The 20,301-nt window shown below is 41.3% G+C and overlaps 1 protein-coding gene across 1 annotated transcript; it reads left to right on the forward strand.

Annotated features, from left to right (window-relative positions):
* Nucleotides 1-3,175: 3,175 nt before the first annotated feature.
* ankrd6a (ankyrin repeat domain 6a) lies at nt 3,176-14,190 on the forward strand. The gene is made up of 14 exons (XM_071471084.1): nt 3,176-3,325; nt 3,444-3,542; nt 4,663-4,761; nt 4,944-5,042; nt 5,328-5,426; nt 6,287-6,364; nt 7,276-7,380; nt 7,518-7,685; nt 9,656-9,835; nt 10,027-10,179; nt 11,479-11,592; nt 11,944-12,244; nt 13,388-13,725; nt 13,978-14,190. Exons 1-14 carry the CDS (start codon nt 3,176-3,178, stop codon nt 14,188-14,190), a joined length of 2,196 nt encoding a protein of 731 aa, XP_071327185.1.
* Nucleotides 14,191-20,301: the final 6,111 nt, after the last annotated feature.

A 20,301-nucleotide genomic window follows, 5' to 3' on the forward strand; every position in this document is an offset into this window, starting at 1 on the left:
CTCGCCTCTCTCTCTCTTTAAGCTGAGCTAGCAAACAGCTGGCATCCTCTGTGCACATGTTCACACAGTGAGTAGTGAGCCTGCTGTTGATGCAGCAGCATCATCCTCTTACACAACGCCGACACAGCCAGCGACACTTTGAAAGGCTTGTTTATTTGGATTTTACATGGATGCTCCTTTTTGCTCCGGCAGAGAATAACCTCGTCTACAGGCTCTGTGGAGGGAAAGGTAAAACACACAGCACCGCTCTGCTTTTCTGCCAGAATCTATAACTGAACAAATTGAACCTTTAACTGAAGCCTCGTGGAAATATTAATGATCACATTGAGAAGATATTTGAAATATTTGAACAGTGGTGAACATGAGCTTCTCTGAACACAGTTTTATACAGAGGCAGTTTACTATTGTTATATCTGTCATTAAACATCACTAATTTCACTATTTTGCTCCCTGCTTCTTTGATGGCATCTCAAGGTGATTCAGGTATAGTATAAGTGTTACTAATGAAATTGTGGTTTTACAATATGAAACAATACAGTATTAAAGTAATAGTCCATTTAATATGAAATATGTTTAACCTTCATGAGAAGATCAATACCAATCTCCAGCACTGTCTCCTACAAAATGATATTTTACAACTAATTAGCAGCAGGAAAAGGTTTTGAAAGAAAACAGTGCAGGACATGTCAGACCAGCATAATGAGGACAAACCTGCCAAACTTTCACTGACCACTAAAGCAGTACAATAATCATGACATTTTTATGGTTGTGTTGAGGCTCTCACAGCACTGGGTTCAGGTTAGATGGTGATGAAGATGGTGGTATTCAACAATGACTGGAAGCACAAAACAGGACATAAACAACAGGGTACAAACCCAGTGGGCACCGTATGTAAATAACTTCAGAAAGACAATGGACTCTAACTGGGGTTGGCTAATTTATATTGTGATGTCATAATTAACAGCATTTGTCATTTTTTTAAAGAAACTTCTCAGAGAAATTTTGAAAAATTCCTGCATCAGTAGAAATCATTTCAAAGGTCCCAACATTCTAAAAGTAGATGTCCATGTGTTTCTTGATTATAGTTAAATAAATGCAAACAAACCAAGTGAACCCTTTGGATGTATCTGAATTTATGTATAAATTGTGAGATGTCCATATGTTTGTGATTATAAAGCAGGTCTAGGTTCTATATTAATACTGTGAAAGTATCAAAGCCTCAGTCCACAGAGAAATGCACACAGCCTGTATTCAGAAACTGAGCCTTAAAACCAGCCGTCAGGACTTCTGGAACTTTGTGATGTCAATAGAAAAGCAGTCACCGATCTCAGCCATGCCCCAAGCCCCGCCCACTTGGACCCACCATCCAATCTTGCAGGATTTGGTTTCTCTGAGTGTTTACCTGAAATCTGCTATATTTGTATTGGATCAGTCAGAAAACAGTCAGCCAATCAGAAGAGAGGTTCAGATCCTCTCTTCTGATTGGCTGACTGACCGATTGTTACTAGAGCTCCAGAGAGAAACCTGAAAGAGGAGATGTAAAACTACTCTGAGATGGTTTTTGATTCTTAAAACCCCAAATACTTCAGATAAAACACTGGAGAAGTTCAAATATGGAGCTTTAAAAAATCATGAGCACAAAATATCAAAAGACATTTAATGCAGCCGGGCTCTGAACCAGCCAGAACACCAAATAACACCATAAAACATAGAATATCATACAGTCTGAAGTATAATTACAAATACAGACTAATCTCGATCATGTGAGAAGTCATACATACAGTCATACAGAAGATAAGTAGTTGTGCTACTGATGGGATCAGTGAAAAGAACAGAACTAGAGAAACTGACGAGCCCAGGAGTTTCAGTGATGTATGCACACATGCTTTAGGTTTAAGACTGTTTATAATCACCAACAAAGATTAAAGGTTGACCCCTGACACAGAGCATAATCTGATCAGCTCTGATGCACTGACAGGAACTCCTTTGTCAGATGTGTGACAGTGAGGGAGCAGGACAGTCAGTGTGAGAGACATCAGGTCAGTGTTAGTAGAAACATCATGCTGGTGAGAGTGTGACAGACAACCCTTGAAATTTACAGCTTCAATTTCATTTACCTGACCAATAAGAAAAGAGAAAATGAACAATGTACCAACAGAGGGTAAAAATGTTTTAATCTCTGCTTAGTGACCATCTGTGAACCTGGTGGAGCTTTTAGCAGCAAATCTTTGTCAGGTCCATACAGGAGCTAAAGAAAGTAAATATTCAGCTTCAGTCAGAAACACAACTCAACAGTAAAGCAGCTTTATTGAGTCTCGTGTTGTCCATGCTCTGTTGTCAGTCCCTTCATTTAAAGGTTTCTAGTGTAGTCACTTCCTGACTGAGCTGGAGGATTTAACATGAACTAGAACCTTCATTATCTGGTTTTTGGCTGTAGAGCCTATGTTGATATGGTGAACATGTCGGTAACCAGCAGCTTATTGAGACATCCAGCAGACACACAGAAACATGATCATTCATGTGTTGTGGTGTTTGTGTCTCCTGATGGATCTCAGCCCAGTTTTCCATCTCCACCAGCTGCTCTCTGACTGAGTTTATTGAAGCTCTCTCACTGGACAGAGCTCCCTGCTGCTGCTGGTTGATGAAGAGACTGAGACTGAACCAGAACAGTTATGTTTCAGGCTGTAAAACCAAAACAAACGCTGAAAAGTGCTAAAATGCTGTGTAGCGCTTACTAAATGTTAGACATTTTACATACTAAATAAAGTCCTGTGACCCATTTATATTATAAAAATAATGATTATAAATGTTTTAAATCAACTTCTCATAATATTTAATATTAATATTTGGAGTTGGAGCCTTTTCAGATATGACTGAAGGTTTTTTGCCTTGAACCTGGTCTTCAAGCCTTTATTTTAATTTTGGCAGTAATAGTTATAATTTTATAAAACATTAAAATAAAAATTGGATAGGATAGATAAGTATTGAAGTGACTGCAGGTTTGTAGGAATATTATTTAAAATATTATAGTGTTATTTTTGTTACTCAAATATATGAATCTATTGTTTTACTGCACATAAATGCACATAAATGTATATTTGTTTTAAAGTATCTGTCTATGGACATGCCTGATGCACACATATACAGATGTGTCTGAATGCGTGTGTCAGCAGTGATGAATGAACAGGCACTGGTCCACGTCCCTCCCTCATCATGCTCAGGCCCCGGTCACCAGACGGCCCTGCACCGAGCAGCCATGGTGGGGAACAGTGACTCCCTGGCTGCTCTGATTCAGGGAGGCTGTGCTGTCGACCTGCAGGACAGAGTGAGTGGACACACTGCTCATGTCGAAACCCGTTCACACTCCATTCACACATTCTCAAATGTGTATAACTGACAGAATGATGATGGTTTGTGATGTGAGGGTCTGATTTCTGTTTGAGGACGGCAACACCGCACTGCACGAGGTGTCCTGGCATGGTTTCTCTCAGTGTGTCAAACTGCTAGTGAAGGCAGGAGCTGATGTGCACATCAGGAACAAGGTAGGACAATAATGATAATAATCACATACTTTATATGTGACAATATGAAATTTACCATCACAAGGTCCAGTTGTTTGGTGTTTCTGAAACTTTCCACATCTTATGGACTTCCACAGCAGTTAGAGCTGCTTATCCAGTCTCAGAGATCTTAATACAGATCCATGTTTTGAATTTTGTTTTGTTTGACGTATAGAGAGCACATGAAGCTATTTCATTATCATGTGTTATATTCTAGGTGAAAAGCCAAAATTTTAGTGACTTCACAATCCCAAAACAGAAATATTGAGGGCATCGATGAATTTTCACAGTGAAGCTTTAAAGAAAGTGGAATAAGATGGATCTCTTCCCCCACCTTGTTCCTCTATGAGTTAATAGCTTTATACTCCTCATCTACTTCTTTCCGTCACCTCTGCTCCGTCTGAGCTGAAACTCACAGTTAGGAGGGGGCGCTCACTTCAAACCTGACAGAACTTGTTCTGGGGGCCAGTGGACCCAAGAGACCTCAGTCTGTTGGGCAGAAGACAGCAGAACGGAGACAGAGCTGGAGACCTTGGGGGGGCATCCCAAAGGCTGCGCAGACAGTCCATGGCAGGGATGAAGGCAGGATCTCACTGAAGGCTGATGGCAAAGGCAGGTCCCCTCAGGAGGTCAGCGTCACAGGTGGAGCCCCTCTGGAGAACAACCAGGAGACTGGTGAGGAGGCTGGAGCTCCAGAGAAGCAGCTGGCACTAGGGGTCAGTGTGAGAAGATGTCAGCTGGTACACCAACAGGAGACCAGGAGCAGATGTCAGCTGGAGCACTGACTGGAAATTGGGGGCAGACTTGGCATCTGGTGTTCAGGAATAGTCTCAGGAATAGATGAGGTGTTGACCAGGAGCCCTGACACCAGAACAGGAGAGGTGTCAGGTGGTCAACTCAGGAAATATGATTCACAGTTCACTACTTTCTTGTAAAAGCTGTTAACAACATGTACAGCTCTTGTTTGGAATAGTTGTATATTGAAATGAATGTGTCAAAATCAGAGTGTCTGCTTGTTTTTACAAACTGCTGTTATAGATGATGGTATCACAGTAAGAAGTAGAGATGAGAGCCTCTGTAGTCACTGTATATGTTGATTCAGGCAGGAAACACCGCCCTTCACCTGGCCTGTCAGAACGCACATGCTCAGACTGCTCGCCTTCTGCTGCTTGGAGGAGCCACACCAGACACCAAGAACAATGTGAGTTGTCCAGTATCCCACAGTGAAAGTGATGTTCCCTGATGAAAACATTAGCTGACTCTTTTCTCCGTCTCTGTGAGATAGTTCAGGTATTGTACCACAGTAAGAAACAGTGTCACTGTGCACTTCATCTTGGTGTCCCTGGATAGAGGACTAAACCAAGGACTCTGCTTTGGTTCCAGGTGGGTGACACATGTTTGCATGTGGCTGCTCGCTACAACAACCTGACCCTGGTCAAAATCCTGCTGAGTTCACTGTGCTCTGTGACAGAGAGAAACCGGGTACAGTACATTAACCATCAACATGATATTCAGACAGATACGCCACTAAATGTGCAAAGTTTCACCGCAAACTTTTTCTATAACAAACCAGACAAGGAGCTTTCCCTAACCTGAACCAAAAGCTTAACCTTAACCAACAAATACATGGACAATTTGCATATTTGCAACCTGCCAAACACATCAGGCGACAACAACAACATATCCTCTGTCAATGCACTGTTGCATATTAGTTGTGTAAAATCGTAATTTCCAGGAAACAGGGTTGGTGTCTGTGTTTGACTGTAGGGAGGAGACACAGCGCTCCATGTGGCTGCTGTTCTGAACCATAAGAAGACAGTTCAGCTCTTACTGGAGGCAGGGACTGATGGGAAAATCAGAAACAATGTAAGTTCTGTTTTACAAGTAAAAACAGTAGAAGAACAGGGGAGACTTGCAACACCTGGTACATTTCTCTCTGTTACGCAGAGACCAACCAAACCTTTATATATTAAACTTATATCTGTCTGCTAATTACCCACACAATTTAAAGAGGATTACATAGGACATATCATTCACAATATTTATTTGAATGGAAGAATTCAGATGTTGCAGCTGACCTCAACCCAGGGGACAGCTGCAACATAGACCAGGGATGGTTGCAACATATAGAAAATACATTAATTTCAATAATTAATTTCTGCCTTTGTCTCAATAAGCATAGTACTCTGAAATATGCATTGTGTTACAGTATTGTAATATTATTTAATTATCTATTTATTTATTTAATAATACTTATCAAAGTACAGTTATTGAGTTTTGCTTTGTGTAAAACATAGAACCTACTTTGAGTCAAAATAGTCCCATCAGCCATGACAGAACATCATTTGCTAGCTAGACACATTGACCTTGACACAACAAAGTTGATGAGACACAGATTCAAACTAAGTACATTCTGATTAATTGATAAAAAGTTCAGGGCAGTTAAACTTTCATACCACAAAAACAAGGTTTGTTTCAACAGCAGATGTTGAATGAATCTTCTGTCCTCCTGGTCAGCGGAGGCTCTAACTGAGCACGTGCAGTATGAGTGTCATCACTTTAGCATATTTCTGTTGCAACTTGTTGCAACTGTCCCAGTCTCCCCCAGTGCTTACACCAGTCATATTATGTGTAGTCTGAGGCCCTTCTCTATGTTGCTTTGTGGGATAATGAGATCTTTATTACAACTAATAGTGTTGTGTATGTGACACACTGTTGACTTGCAGGCAGGAAAAACAGCACTTGACAAAGCCAGAGACAACAATCATAAAGATGTGGCACTTCTCCTGGCCAGAGCTCCTCAGGTCGGTGACCTCAATATGAACTTTTATCAGATCATAATCCAGATTGAGTCCAGATGTTGTCATGTTTTGACAGCAGACCAAGTCCAAATTTTTCAAACAAGTTTTTTAATCCATGATCCAATAAAAATCATTACACACAGAAACCTTGCACACTGAGACCGGTGTGCTTTTATTATTCTGTAAAAAATTTGTAATAGCGACAAAACAGAGTCATCAAGCAGTGATTTTGTGGTTCTCTCACAAAAAATATAAAATACTGGTCCATCCGATCCTGAGAAGCATCATCAACAACAGGGAGAATTTCACCTGCTGATACAGGATCATCTCAAGGTGTACTTCAGGTACAGTTTGATCTGCCACTGACAAAACTGGAGCCATATATTACAAAGAAGACCGCTGTTCAGGGCCAACAGTGGCTGGTGGTGTGTCTATGGTAGGGACACACACACAAATACACACATCATTAGTTTAATGGCAATCTGAGTTGTGACATCAGAAATGTGCGCGCTAGTTGATCAGGAGGTTCAGGGCAGCCTCAAAACGCTGCAACATACAAGATCATGGTCAATAGCTGAGCTGCCTCATTGCCTAGTTTATGCACACAGTGTTGATTTGACTTTAATTTATTGTTCCACCAATTTATCAGTCACAGACATTGATATTTGCATGTATTGTGGCTCTTAGTGGTCAAACAACTGTCTAAATGCTTTTGACAGATGCAAAAGATGCTGAAAATGGAGCCTGTTCTGAAAACTTAAATGAAGGACAAGAGTTTTGGAGTCAGTGTGTAAACGTGATTGACACAGTGCAAAGTCGTATTTATTTTATATTTTTAAACAAGCAATAATTTTGGATGAAAATGACAGACTTGATTTGCAAAGGCCTTTACTGTGAACAGCTATTGTCCTCAGGTACATCGCTTCAATCGAGGAAGAACGATAAGGAAACGGAGAGAAAGACTAATAGCTGAGCACAGGACCCAGTCTTTCACCAGAGTAGAAATACTACCCAACAAAGTAAGAAACTACCAAAAATTTTAAATCTTTGTAGCTTGTGGAGACAAGAGAATGGGTCTCATGAGCTATTTTTCAGCTTTTATCTTGTGTTTGAATTAAAATTCTTCTGTTTGTTTCCTCTGTCCCTGTGTCCCGAGGGGGACAGCAGTTCACTGGTGGAGGAATGTCCCAGCAGTGAACAGATGGAGAGCAGAACTGCTGTCAATAAGGCGGGTCCTCAGCATCAGCAGGAGCTTTACCACAAGACCCCAGTCACCATCAGCAGCCCCCACAGCTGCCACAAAAGAAGGAGAGTCAAGAAGAAGGTGGGTCCACAACAGAGACACCAGGACCAGGATGTTCAGCTGTCATACAGAGAGGCCGCCTATAGCAGTTCTGAGTCACACTTCCATCTGCTGACAGGGTCTTCAACACCAGGGGTTCATCAGCTGCCAGGCAACTGTTTTATTTTATGTTTTATTTCCTGGTGATTCAAATAATTTGGTGCAGTAGAGTCTGGTTGCACCACTAAGGGTTGCAAATGTATCTTTTTTAACTTCTCAAGTGTTTGCTCTGAGAAGAACCTGATAAGGCTGCACTCTGCTGGAAGATACAGACACAGACACTTTATTCTTTTGTGATTTTATTACTTGAATGGCCAATGAGGCTCAATATGAAGTGTTAAAGAGTCTCTTGAGGCAGGTACAATCAGGCAGATCTGTCTTAAGGTGCAGTTCCTCCAGTGGCCACTAGATGGAGGAGCCAACAATGTTTGATTACATACAAGTCCATTAAGAATCAGAATCAGAATCAGAATCAGTTTTATTGCCAAATATGTTTCCACATACAAGGAATTTGTTTTGGTGATTGGTGCAATTGGAGGTTCTTGTAAACAACAGGTTTACACAGTTTTAGTTTCTGCCTGTATGTGGGAATCAGGTGGACCATGACATGGTCAGAGTGGCCCAGTGCAGCCCGGGGGACGGCGTGATAAGCACCACTGATTGTGGTGTAACAGTGGTCCAGAGTGTTCCCCTCTCTGGTCGGGCAATTAACAAACTGTCTGTATTTGGGCAGTTCGTGGTTAAGGTTACCTTTACCAAGGACAATAACTAAGGTTGGTCCGCTCCACACACAGTATCTGCTGTGGCCTGTGGTGGGATGTAAACACCGACCAGGATGAATGAAGTGAACTCACGGGGAGAGTAGAAGGGCCTGCAGTTTATGATGAAAGTCTCCAGGTCAGGAGAACAGTGCTACAGGATCACTGTCACGTCTCTGCACCAGCCACTGTTAGCATAAAAGCAGATTCCTCCACCTTTGGTTTTGCCGGACAGCTCTGTGTCGCGATCCGCTCTGAAGAGTTGGAAGCCGGCCAGCTCCAGCGCAGAGTCCGGAATCGATCCACACAGCCACGTCTCCGTGAAGCACAGGACGGAAGATGAAGAAAAGTCTCTGTTCTTCTGCACCAGTAGCTGAAGTTCATCCAGCTTGTTGGGCAGTGAACGCACGTTGGAGAGAAAGATACCTGGGAGCGGTGTGCGAAGTCCGCGCCGGCAGAGACGCGCAAGCGCACCGGCACGTTTTCCTCTCCTCCGGCGTTTCACTGCGAGTTCAAACTTAGTGTAAAGTTTTTTCCAGTGGGATGGCAGCAGCCACTGAGACAAACAACCAACAGGAAGAAACACAGCATCCAAAGAGCTCAGCTTTTTTTCTTTATTTATTGTATTGGTGCATGACACACACTTATTTACAGCATTGCAGAGCATCATGGACTCCCCATCTCCCCACAACCAGGACACCCAGAACATAAAGGTTCCCACATGAACTATTACCAACACACAAAAATGGGTGGAGTCTACAACAAGTGTTGCAATAAGTGTACACATTATGTACAGTACCTAAAATTTTCCTTGCACAGTTCTCTCAAAAAGCATATGATGTTTACATTTTACTCAAACTAACTTTACTAACCCCAAAACAACACAAACCAACCAAACATAACCAAGCTCCTTTCCGATGTCCCCCCTCTCCTCAGTTCACTTGGTTTGCCCCAACATGGCTGATTGAACACACCAGGCCCCTGTCAACACGAGTCTGATTGGCACCTCCATGACAGCACTGATCCCCAGTTATCACCTTAGAGAGAGAGAACGAAAACAATAACATGCCCTGGAAATTAATCTAACATAACACATCAGTCAATTAAACAAGATCCATCTTTAGCCAATTAATACATTAAAAAGAATCACGTTGTAAAAAAAATGTAGAAAACTACATTTGCAGGTTTTACTAACAGTGTCTTACTTCTGCTCCTCTGAAGGCTCTGAATGAAGATGATGTGAGGAAAGGAAAGAATGGCGTCCACTTTAACTGGGGTCTGCTCCGTGATGATGATGAAGATGGCTCTGCTCAGAATGGGAAATCCTATCAGCTTTACACACTGTACCGTGACAAGGATGACAACATCAGACAGGTTAAAGCAGCAAACATGAGTTTATGAAGCAAATTTAAGCTTAATTTATGAATCAGAAGGTTCCAGAGCTCAGTTAGTCATCGACCTTATCAAACCCACTGTGTCTGGAGCAGGAGCAACCATTACCAGGGTACTCTGGGGAACTGTTTTTGCTGAGTGTGCAGCTTATGACTTGTGACCACTCTCTTTAGGCGCCTGCCAATGGATGTCAATGTAAGCCCCTCATCAAGAAGCTGGAGGGTCAAATGAAAGCCACACAAGAGGAGATGAAGCTGCACATTCTGACTGTCCAGGAGCAGGTCAACAGCAGGATGGACCAAATGGCCCAAAGGAACAGACACCAGGTCTACGTCTACTCTGGTCCTTCATAAACCAACGGTTCAGTTCATTTTCAGTGACTGATAAGTCTGAGCATTGTGCTACGACACAGCAGAAACACTGTCAATTAATTCTATAAATTTAAATTCAAATGACATCATCACTAGTTTACTCTTTTTGGTAATTACAGTTTTAACAAGTCCAACAACCGGTCGAGGCAGACGGCCGCCCACCCTGAGCCCGGTTCTGTTGGAGGTTTCTTCCTGTTAAAAGGGAGTTTTTCCTCCCCCCTGTCGCCAAGCGCTTGCTCTTTGTGGGAACTGTTGGGTTTTTCTCTATAACAAAGTAAGGTCTCAACCTTACCCTGTAAAGTGCCTCGAGATAATGTTTATTATGATTTGGTGCTAAACAAATAAAATTTAATTGAATTGAATTGAACAAAAAGGATAGATGTGGAGTTCTTCACAAAACTGAATCATAATTTTTGCTCAGTGGTTCTCAATCTTTTCCAGCTCATGGCCGACCTCTCAGAATCTGTAAATGGGGTACCTCAGTGGCTTAGCTGGTAGAGCTAGTACCAAAGCAGCCCTGGTTCTGTGCAATTGCCCAGATATATATGATGAAATTTGGACTGGACATGCTCTGATCACGCCATTGTAAAATTTCATATCAAAAAATCTACAGGTATGATCCAGATTCTTGCAAGAACCGGCAAAGGGTAAATTAAAAATGTTGGCAGCCCACATTTGACCCTGTAACAATATGGAGGCCAAATGTCTTCTCAGAGCACTTTATATTTTTATCTTCATGATAATAATCGAACATTCATGATGGACTTTCCAATTTTTCTTCTTTGTTTTACGCAGGGACATCACTTGTTGATTCACCATCTGACTCTCTTCCCTTTTAACTCTAACTGTTGTCAACTATCTTAGCTATCCATTCTGATTCTCCAGTTGTTGCCATGGACGTAATCTTTGAGATTACATCCTAATCAGACTGAGATATAAGTATACGATGTGGTGTCGGGTGACATAAAGGTTTTTTACAGTCTATCTAAGCTTATCACAGTGATAGGCTTTAATACAAGAGAAAAAAGCATTTCAGTTTTATTGTTTTTAAAGATCATTTCATTTTAAAACATTTAAAAACATAATTTATAATTTATCATTATTGTTTGTTTATAATTACATCTTTTCACTGAAATTATACTGTTCTGCAAATTATTTGTCCGCCAACTTTCACAGCCTGCCAGAATTTTAAAAACATTACATAACAGGCTGATTTTTCCACAGTCTGATGATTCTCCTCTTTGGTTCGGGCAGATTAAAGTGTTGAATATGCTGAACCATGAGAGAGCAGCAGCAGAGAGGAAGAACATGATCTACAGGATTGAGCAGAGAGCGGCCCAGGACAGAGAGGAAGCTTTGAGGACACAGGTATCACTCTGGGAGGATCTCACTTTACGTTTGTGGTCTAAGATTAATTTTAATAATGTAATGAAAGTCAAAAATTCTTTGATTAATTTTAGATATTGAGATTTACGTCTAAGCCCATAATTATATTTTTGGTACAATGCAAATAGAAGTGAGAAATAAATAGTCATTTGAACTTAATCTCACAATTTCAACAATGAAGCCAAAGCATCAGGAAAATGAAGAACAGAAAGTGAAGCTTAATGTCGACTGGTTTTTGTCTTGTTTGTCCCTCAGTATCAGAGAGACTGATGATAAGATCTGATGAGATCACAGGTTTGATCACACAGCAGCTCTGTTTCTTATCTCAAGCAGGCAGCAGTGAGCCATGAGCTGAAGAGGTGGTGCATGTCTCACCTGAAAGACATGGATGTCCATGTCCCAGCTGAGGCCCAGTATTACAAACTCCTCCCCTCCCCATCTGTGGAGCAATCTGTGGCAGACGCTGATCTGGAGTCACTCCCCCTGCTGTCTGTGGCATCTGGAGACAGCAGCACCTCACTGGCCAACTACGTCAATGTCCTGCCATCTAGATCTGCCTGCAGTCTGGAGAGTCTGGAGCTGGAGCGGACGGGCAAGAGGACATACTTTGAAATGAGAGTGGACAGGTCACCAGGTATGTCCAAGAAAAAAGTCTAGATGCAGTGAAAGATGAAGGTTTCAGTGACTTATGGCTGTTATCACTGCAGCTGCATCAACAGGCCAGTGGGACAGAGTTTCATAGTTAAAACCACATTTTCACAGCAGAGAGGAGGAAATATCTAAAGCAGAACTTTTGTGTAGTTGGTCCAATAGTCAAATCAAGTTTTGATAAAAGTCACTCATTTATGGAAATCAGTTAAAAAAGAAAACACAGAATTAGAAGCTGCATTGAAACTGAAGATTTCATGGTTTTCCTCTAAAAGATGGAGAAAGTCCACAGCTCCATTACTGAAGTCACAGTCCAGATCCTCCAGGTCAAACATTCCTCCAATACAGTGAAAGTTGTTCAGTCACTTGAGTTAAGGTACTGGAGCACTTGATTTTAGAAATTCTAAGTATTTAAAAGTACATTTTTATGTTAACACATTGTTGTGTTGTTACACATTTACACAACCTGATGACTCTGAAACAACCTGCAGACTGAGTGAAGAATATGATACAAAGACTGTAGAGATGGACATAAAAACACAACTGAACCAACAAAAGGAAAAAAGAGCAGCCAACTACTATGACCTATCTGTTTTAAAGTTGATCTGGAATTAAATTAACGTTACCTCAAGTTGGCGAGGGGGGAAAGTCAGAAGTCAGAAGAAATAATACTCACATAAAGTACAGATACAAATAAATAAAAATGGTACTCAAGTAAATGTCCATCCCTGCTTAGTAGTTGTTGTAGGTCACAACTGACCTCTATTACAACACAGCAAACATCCATCGAGGAAGACTACAAGAAGCAATTGAAAGCTGCAGAAAAAGCTAGTTAGTGGACCTTGAGTTAAGATTAAGACAAAATAAAGATTAAAATAAAAAAAATTTTTTGGGAAGCACACAGTGGAGAGATGACAAGAAGCAAAGGGAGAGATAGAGAAGGACGACATCAGTCAGACTGAATCTGAAATTAAAGTTTTTCTATGAAACGTGCTATGATTGTTTCTTTGTTGAGAGGAACCTTTAATGTTTACATCTCAGCCACTGAATGAATGAGTTATTGAACAGATTATCTTCTCATTTTGTGTTAACTGGATGATTTATTTTGTCGCAACCCCGCTCCGACCAGATGACTATGAGAACACAGCCCTGTTTCCTCTGCCTGCCAACCACACCTCAGGCCTCCCTGTGCAGGACGGCCACATAGCAGCAGTGGTGCCGCTGTGTGGGGAGGTCTTCTCAAGCAGCAGCAGCAGCCAGTCCAGTATCAGCGACCAGGGACCCAGACTCATCACACATCAGGGTCACAGGTACAACAGGCAACACAGGAAACAGTTTGTGGAGCTGATGAGCACCCGCAGGCCTGCAGAGATACACGCTGACGGAACCAGAACCCTGGAGTTCTTCATCGCCTGTCCAACTGAACCCACATTCAGCCAGGAGAGGAAGAACCTGCATGCTATGGAGGTGAGTGTACTGATGGGTAGGATGAGGTGTAGATAGGTGATAGGTGTACTCCCCCTCCTTTCGGTCTTTATGCTAAGCTAGGCTAATTGCCTCCCAGTTCTAGGCTTGTACAGACAGATATTAGTCTTCTCACTGCCAGAAACAAAGAAAACAGCACATCTGTCAAACTGCTGGACTGTTCCTTTAAGCAGAGAGGAAAACTAAGGAAGGAAACTTCAGTCCGCTTGAAGAATGTCATTGTTTTCCCGTCAGGTGACTCAGTGTTTCTTTGACACGGTGTCGACTCAGTTGGAGCGCTGGTATGAGAGGAAGATTGCAGAGGTGGAGCAGCAGACGGAGCTCATAGCCCAGCAGGACAGGAAGGAGCTGCTGCAGCAAATCAGCACACTGGAGGAGGAGCTTCAGAGGCTGAAGACCAATGAGAATGAGGGAAAGCTAATGTGTCCTGACAGTCATCGGTGCTGAAGGGAGACTAAGAGAGAATGATCTTTTTCAGCTTGATCAAACATTTAAACACATGGATCAACTTCTCTCCACTCGACCTCCCAGCAACAATGACCAGTCAGACCAGTTCTACGCAGCACCTGAGGACACTGGTCAAATCTGTCTGGATGATCAGGATACGACTGATCCTCCTCCAAACCTGTCACCTTCCAGTTGTTGTCAGACAGTTTGACCTTTGTGCTCACTGTGTTTGTGTCAAGTGTGAGTTCACAGTAATCTGATGGAGAGAACAAGACACAGCTGCAGTTATTGATCAATCATCTTATCAGTTATTGACAGTTTGATGATGATTCATGACATTGATCTGACTGAGTGATGTGACAGGTGAATGTTGCTTTGCTTTGTTTTCATGAATCAAATTAAAACACACTTACACTTCTCTTCCTCTTTCCCTTGTTCTCTGCATGAGCACAAACCCCCCTGCTGCTGATTGGCTGTAGCAGTGCTGTGTGACTTGATGCGAGCCACTTTATTTCCCACAGAACAGACAGCCAGTGGACTGTGAGGAGATGACAGTCATTTCCTCTACCTCTAATGGACATATTAGTTCCATTAGAGCTCAACTGATCAATAATGAATAACTGTTTTTGCTGTTGGGACAGACATTGAGGGAGAGAAAAACAATTGTATAAGTCATCATGAGATTCATGAGGCTGAACATTACATTTAGATTCAGTATCATTTAGATATTTCCTGAGTTCTGGCTTATTCGCCATGTTTTCTGACACAGTTCACGTTTCATTGATTTACCTCAGTTTGTGTAAACTCAGCAGGAACCAGGTCTGTATTTTCACTCAACACAATCATTTCTCATCTCTAACTTTTACCATTTTTTGTAAATGTTAAGAAAAAATATATAAGAATTGTCATAGTTCATTGTGCAAGATTTTAAAAAATGAATGATTTTAGATAGAATCTACAAGATGTTCAGTAAAATAGAGATGCAGTGATGGGTCGATAAATTGATCAGTTGATCAAAAGAAAATTAATCAGCAACTATTATGAATCAGTTGATAATAATAATAACACTTTAATTGTGTAGCACTTTTCGATACAAGTAACAAAGTGCTTCACACGAGTCAAATATAAAACATCCAACAAATCAATTAGAATACCCAAACAAATCTAGGTGAAATATAAATAAAATTAAGAGGACATCACACGATAAAATCTTTTTAAAAAAAATGTGTCTTAAGAGGTGAAGAAGATAAAACAGGGACAGGGAAACAGGGAGTCTCATCTCCTCTGGTAGGTCGTTGCAAAGTCTAGGGACCCTGACAGCAAAGGCCTCCTCTGGTTTTCAGCCTTGACCTTGGAACGACCAACAATGAACTACCAGAAGATCTCAGACTGCATCCTGGCTCATAGGGGGATAAAAGTTCAGAAATATAGGGAGGGACCAGGCTAGACCTGGCCTTAAAGGTAATTAAAAGAATTTTAAGATCAATCCTAAACAAAAAGGCAGCCAGTGTAGAGATGCCGAGACCAGGGTGATGTGACCACATTTTTTGGACTTATTTAGCTACCAAGCTGCAGCTTTTTGAGCCAACTAAAGGCTTTGGATTGATTTTTTACCGAGGCAGGTGTAAAGAGAGCTGCAGTAGTCCAGGCAGGAGGAAATAAAGTTGATGGTTTTAGTCATTTTTTGTTTTCAGTCTGAAACTTCTCAGATGATGATTTGCTGATTTTCTTTGTCATATAAACTTAAGATTTTGGTCTTTTTCAATAAAACAATCTGTAACATGATCTGTGGGGATTTAGACACTGCTCAGTGTTTTCTGACATTTTACACACAGAACATTCATAATAGAGAAAATGACTGTCAGATGAGTGGATGATGATTTGAAGTCCCAATGAAGCAGACTCCTCCCAGCGTCTGTTATCTGATTAAAGTTTAGTTTCGTTTTCTCCGATCCCGGTGATGCAGTTTCTTTTCTCCATGAAAAAGGTAAGGAGACATTTTTCACTCTTTTCCTCTAAAATAACTCTTTGCTCATGTTGTCAGGGCTGCTTGCTGCCTGCCTGCGCCTGTACAAACTGCAGAGTCTGCTGCTGACTGATTTTAATCTGATTATGTTACTGTGACTCAGAGCTGAAACCGGACAGTCTGGACTTTAAACATGTCCGCCCTGTTGTGTGGATAATTGCAGTGAAAAAAAGAGTAGAAGCAGAGATAGTTAATGGTCAGTAGTTGAGCAGAGAGTCGTTTTTACAGTGGTTTACTGTGTTTTCCCGCCTGAATCTGCCTGTGGAGGAGGCGGAGATTAGCCGCTGCTCTCCCGCTGTCTGAGCCACTAGATGCGGCCTGAGCTCGGCCGGACAGCCGCTGGAGAACGCTGTGACTTTCTCTGTGGGTGAATGGTCTGCCACTAGATTTACTCTACAGGACTGGGGACCACTCGGTGTGGCGGGCCGAGGGGCTGACAGGGTTTTTAAGGCTTTGTATGATGATATGCCGCATCCGATAACACTGGAGAACAATTTGAAAAAAACTTTCTGTTGAGTTAGATTTTTATGCTGATTAAAAGTAAAATTGGCATGCTGATTCCAAAATTGCAGTCAGTTTTTTTCTAGCACGTCAAGTTTTTTCTCCACAGCTTACCCCCCAGATAAGCAAAATTCCACTGATTAGATGTAGTAAGACTTGCCAGCTGATTACGATTGGACTCATCAACAGCTACGTGGCAACTTGTTTGTGCAGTCACAATTGAGACAGTGCGGCGAGAGGAGTGTGCAGCTCCCAATGGGTCAGTACCAATATTCCCTCTATTTTTTCATGTGTCTGGGCATACACAAGCTCCCTGAGCACACTGAGGACCATGGTGAGCAACATCAGATGTGCCCGCTGTGGCCACACCAGTATCACACCTGATCAACACCTGGGATCATAGCAAGTTACATGGCTTATTAAAAGAATCAAATTACAGCAGCAATTTCCATCCGTTTACTTTTAATATAAGTGATTTGGCCCACTTAAAATGAAATGCACTGTTGTTAGCTAGCTAACTTGCACGGCGCTGCGGCGCGTATGGGAAGGGCACCTACGTAAGCAATGTCAATGCTGTGATTGGCTGTGTAGCGTAAGTGAACCGTATCGTATCATTGGCTGGACATCTGTCACTCACTGTGTTACACTGCAAAAAGTTACAGAAAAAATGTTATTGCTCTAGTTAATTTACAGTTTATGTTGAATTTTATTTTATGTGCTGTATAGATTTTCTTGTGCGCTGAGAATGTGTGAGCAGTGCGCGATTGCGCAAGCGCGCAACTTAGAGGAAACATTGGTCAGTACTATCAATATCTGCAAACAGAAAGCTAGCATAGTAGGAATTAAGAGGATTTGTGCTGGCTTTTCTCTTAACCTTGTAACCATGGGCATACCGTTGTAAGTTCTATTTCGTTTTATACTGTTTTTTTAGTTTTCAAAGCTTGTAACTATTCCATCTTAGTACTGTATTTTTCATATGTTTTAAGAAAACGGGGATCCTATAGTTCAAAAACTTGACGTGATCAGTTTTGGATTCCGCACCCAAAAATTAGTTAAAAACAGCTGTCAGACCTAACTCAACAAAAATTGTGTTCCCCAGTGTAAGTCATAGGCTCCTGGTTCTCCACTAATGTTGCTTATTACATTTTACATGAATACTAGCCTGATCAATACTGTCTGTTACTCCCGATCGCTGATCAATAACTGAACATGTTGTTGTCAGAGCTTTAGTGAGACTTTATTATTTCTTTCTCACGCTTGGCTCAATATTCAGGATCAGATTATTCAACAGTGGTGGAAAGTAACTGAGTACATTTACTCGTGTGCAGTCGAGGTACTTTCAAGTTCTGCTACTTTATACGTGTACTGCAGCTCATGTACCTGACAGATGTAGTGACTGGTCTCTTTCCAACTGCAGATTGTAGTTTAAAAACACATGATCAGCGCATAAAACACATGATCAGCATATAAAACACATGATCAGCATATAGAACACATGATCAGCATATGATTAAAAATGAAACCGCAACATGTTTGTCTCGTGACTCTGTTGGTTAGAGCAGCTCAGAGATTCATTTGAGTGGATGAATAAGACAAGGACCAGCTGGACACTGTCACTGTTTCAATGATAGTTCATGTCTGTAGTTAAAGTCCTTTACAGGAAACTCTGTCAGCAGTTATTAGGAATTTACACACCCATAAACAGTCAATAGTGTTAATCATTAAAGAGTAAAAAAAATAATAAATGTTAAGAATCTTTTAGAGCCCCAACAGTAGTTTGATCAACAGAAAACATGCAGAAATTTTGACAATCATCATTTTAACTCTATTCTAAATACAATTCTATAAATTGTCAGTGTCAGTAAAATGACTGAATGTTGTAATATTGGAGCTTTGATGTGAAATAAACTCAGTCCCGGTTGTTGTGTGTGAAATAATCAGCTGTAGCTTGTTTCATAAAGTCATTTTCTACAGGGACTCTGTAGACTCAGAGACCGTGTAAGATAAACTCAGTGGAGCTGTCTGTGTCACTGCAGCCTCATGACTCCATCTAGTGGAGTGATAGTAGAACTACAGGAGCTTCCTCTTCCTCACACTGCTGTATGCATTCACTGATATGAACCAGAGAAGCAGAGTCAATATTTTTAGAGCTGAACAATAAAACAAAATATTATAAAAATCACAAGATGGCCAAGTACAATATCCAAATCGCAGGAGCTGCAATTGTTATTTTGTGTCACAACAGACCATAAGTGAAGCATGTTGGTGCTATAAAGCCTACAAATCATATTCTCTGGATATGAGAACATTCTTATTTGGTACAAGCCCCAACAAAAATCACAGCAACATAATTTCTCAATTTTTTTCTTGAAAAATTACCTTTCCAACTTAAATTGTGACTCATATCGCAATTGCAATATCTACTGAAATAATTGCAAAATTATGATTTTTTTTTTTTTTTTTTTAAGCATTCAGCCCTAATATTTTAACAGGAGAAAGGATTTCAGTTGATGCGTAGATGAATGATTTGTGTTTTGTCTCCAGGTGAAGGTAGAAAGTGTGTGTGAGCTGATGTGGATGTGAACTCATCAGCATGGATCAGTGTGAGGACAGAGAGGAGGGAGCCCCTCACTCTAACACCACTCTGTGTGGGGACTATGAGAGCCAGACCAGAGCTCAGAGGTGAGATGAGGATCTCTAACTGTCCATGACTCTTCTCCATGTCCGAGATCAGCACTCAGATCATTGCTCCATCAGTATTCAACCTCAAAGCTCTGTGTGTGTTGTGTTGAAGCCCAGAGCAGAAGCACACACCAGACTCTGCTGGACCTGGACCCGGGCCTGAACCTGAACCTGGATCTGTACCCAGCTGTGTGTCTGTGAAGAGTGACCGGCCCATGAATTGTCCTATTTTTTTCAGCCAATCTTAGTTGTTAGTTGTTGTGTTTAATAAAAGATTGAACTTATTTTTCATCAGTTTTTATCCAACATGCACATCTATCAGTTCTGTGTTTGTTTCCGGATCCAGCAGCAGAGACCAGACTCTTCTGAACTCAGCTGTCTGTCTTTAAAGAGCGATGTGTCGAAGCATTTGATTATTAACTTTAAAGGACGACGTCCATCAGCTGATCAGATGTAAGCTGTAACCAGGGTAAGAATTTCACGATGACCCCACCTTCTGGCCATGATTTACATATTTATAGAGTCTGGTTAAAGATACATGATACATGACAACAGACTGCGTCTTAAAACATGTCTTTTTTCTTATTCATAATGTGAATAATCTATAATTTTCATGTCTTATTTTCTTGTTTTTCTTCAAAGTCAATTTATTTATTTGTAGGTATCAAATCACTCAGTTGCTTTGTGCCCTAAAACTTTTGTGACACCAAAGGCCAAACTGCCATGCTCCAAAATGATGAAATTCCTAGCCTGGCTGTAACTGACAGCAAGACTTGGGTTATTGTAAGAAATAACTCGTTTTTCAAAGTATTTCCATCTCTCGTGAACGTCCACACTGGAAGGTTGAGGTAAAAGTCTGGCCATCATAGAGAGGGGGGAGACATGATGTGGTTTAAATACAG

The sequence above is a fragment of the Trachinotus anak genome, unplaced genomic scaffold (genome assembly GCF_046630095.1).
Source record: "Trachinotus anak isolate AG129_WGS33_773 ecotype Australia unplaced genomic scaffold, CSIRO_AGI_Tana_v1 ptg000033l, whole genome shotgun sequence".
Lineage (NCBI taxonomy): Eukaryota > Metazoa > Chordata > Actinopteri > Carangiformes > Carangidae > Trachinotus > Trachinotus anak.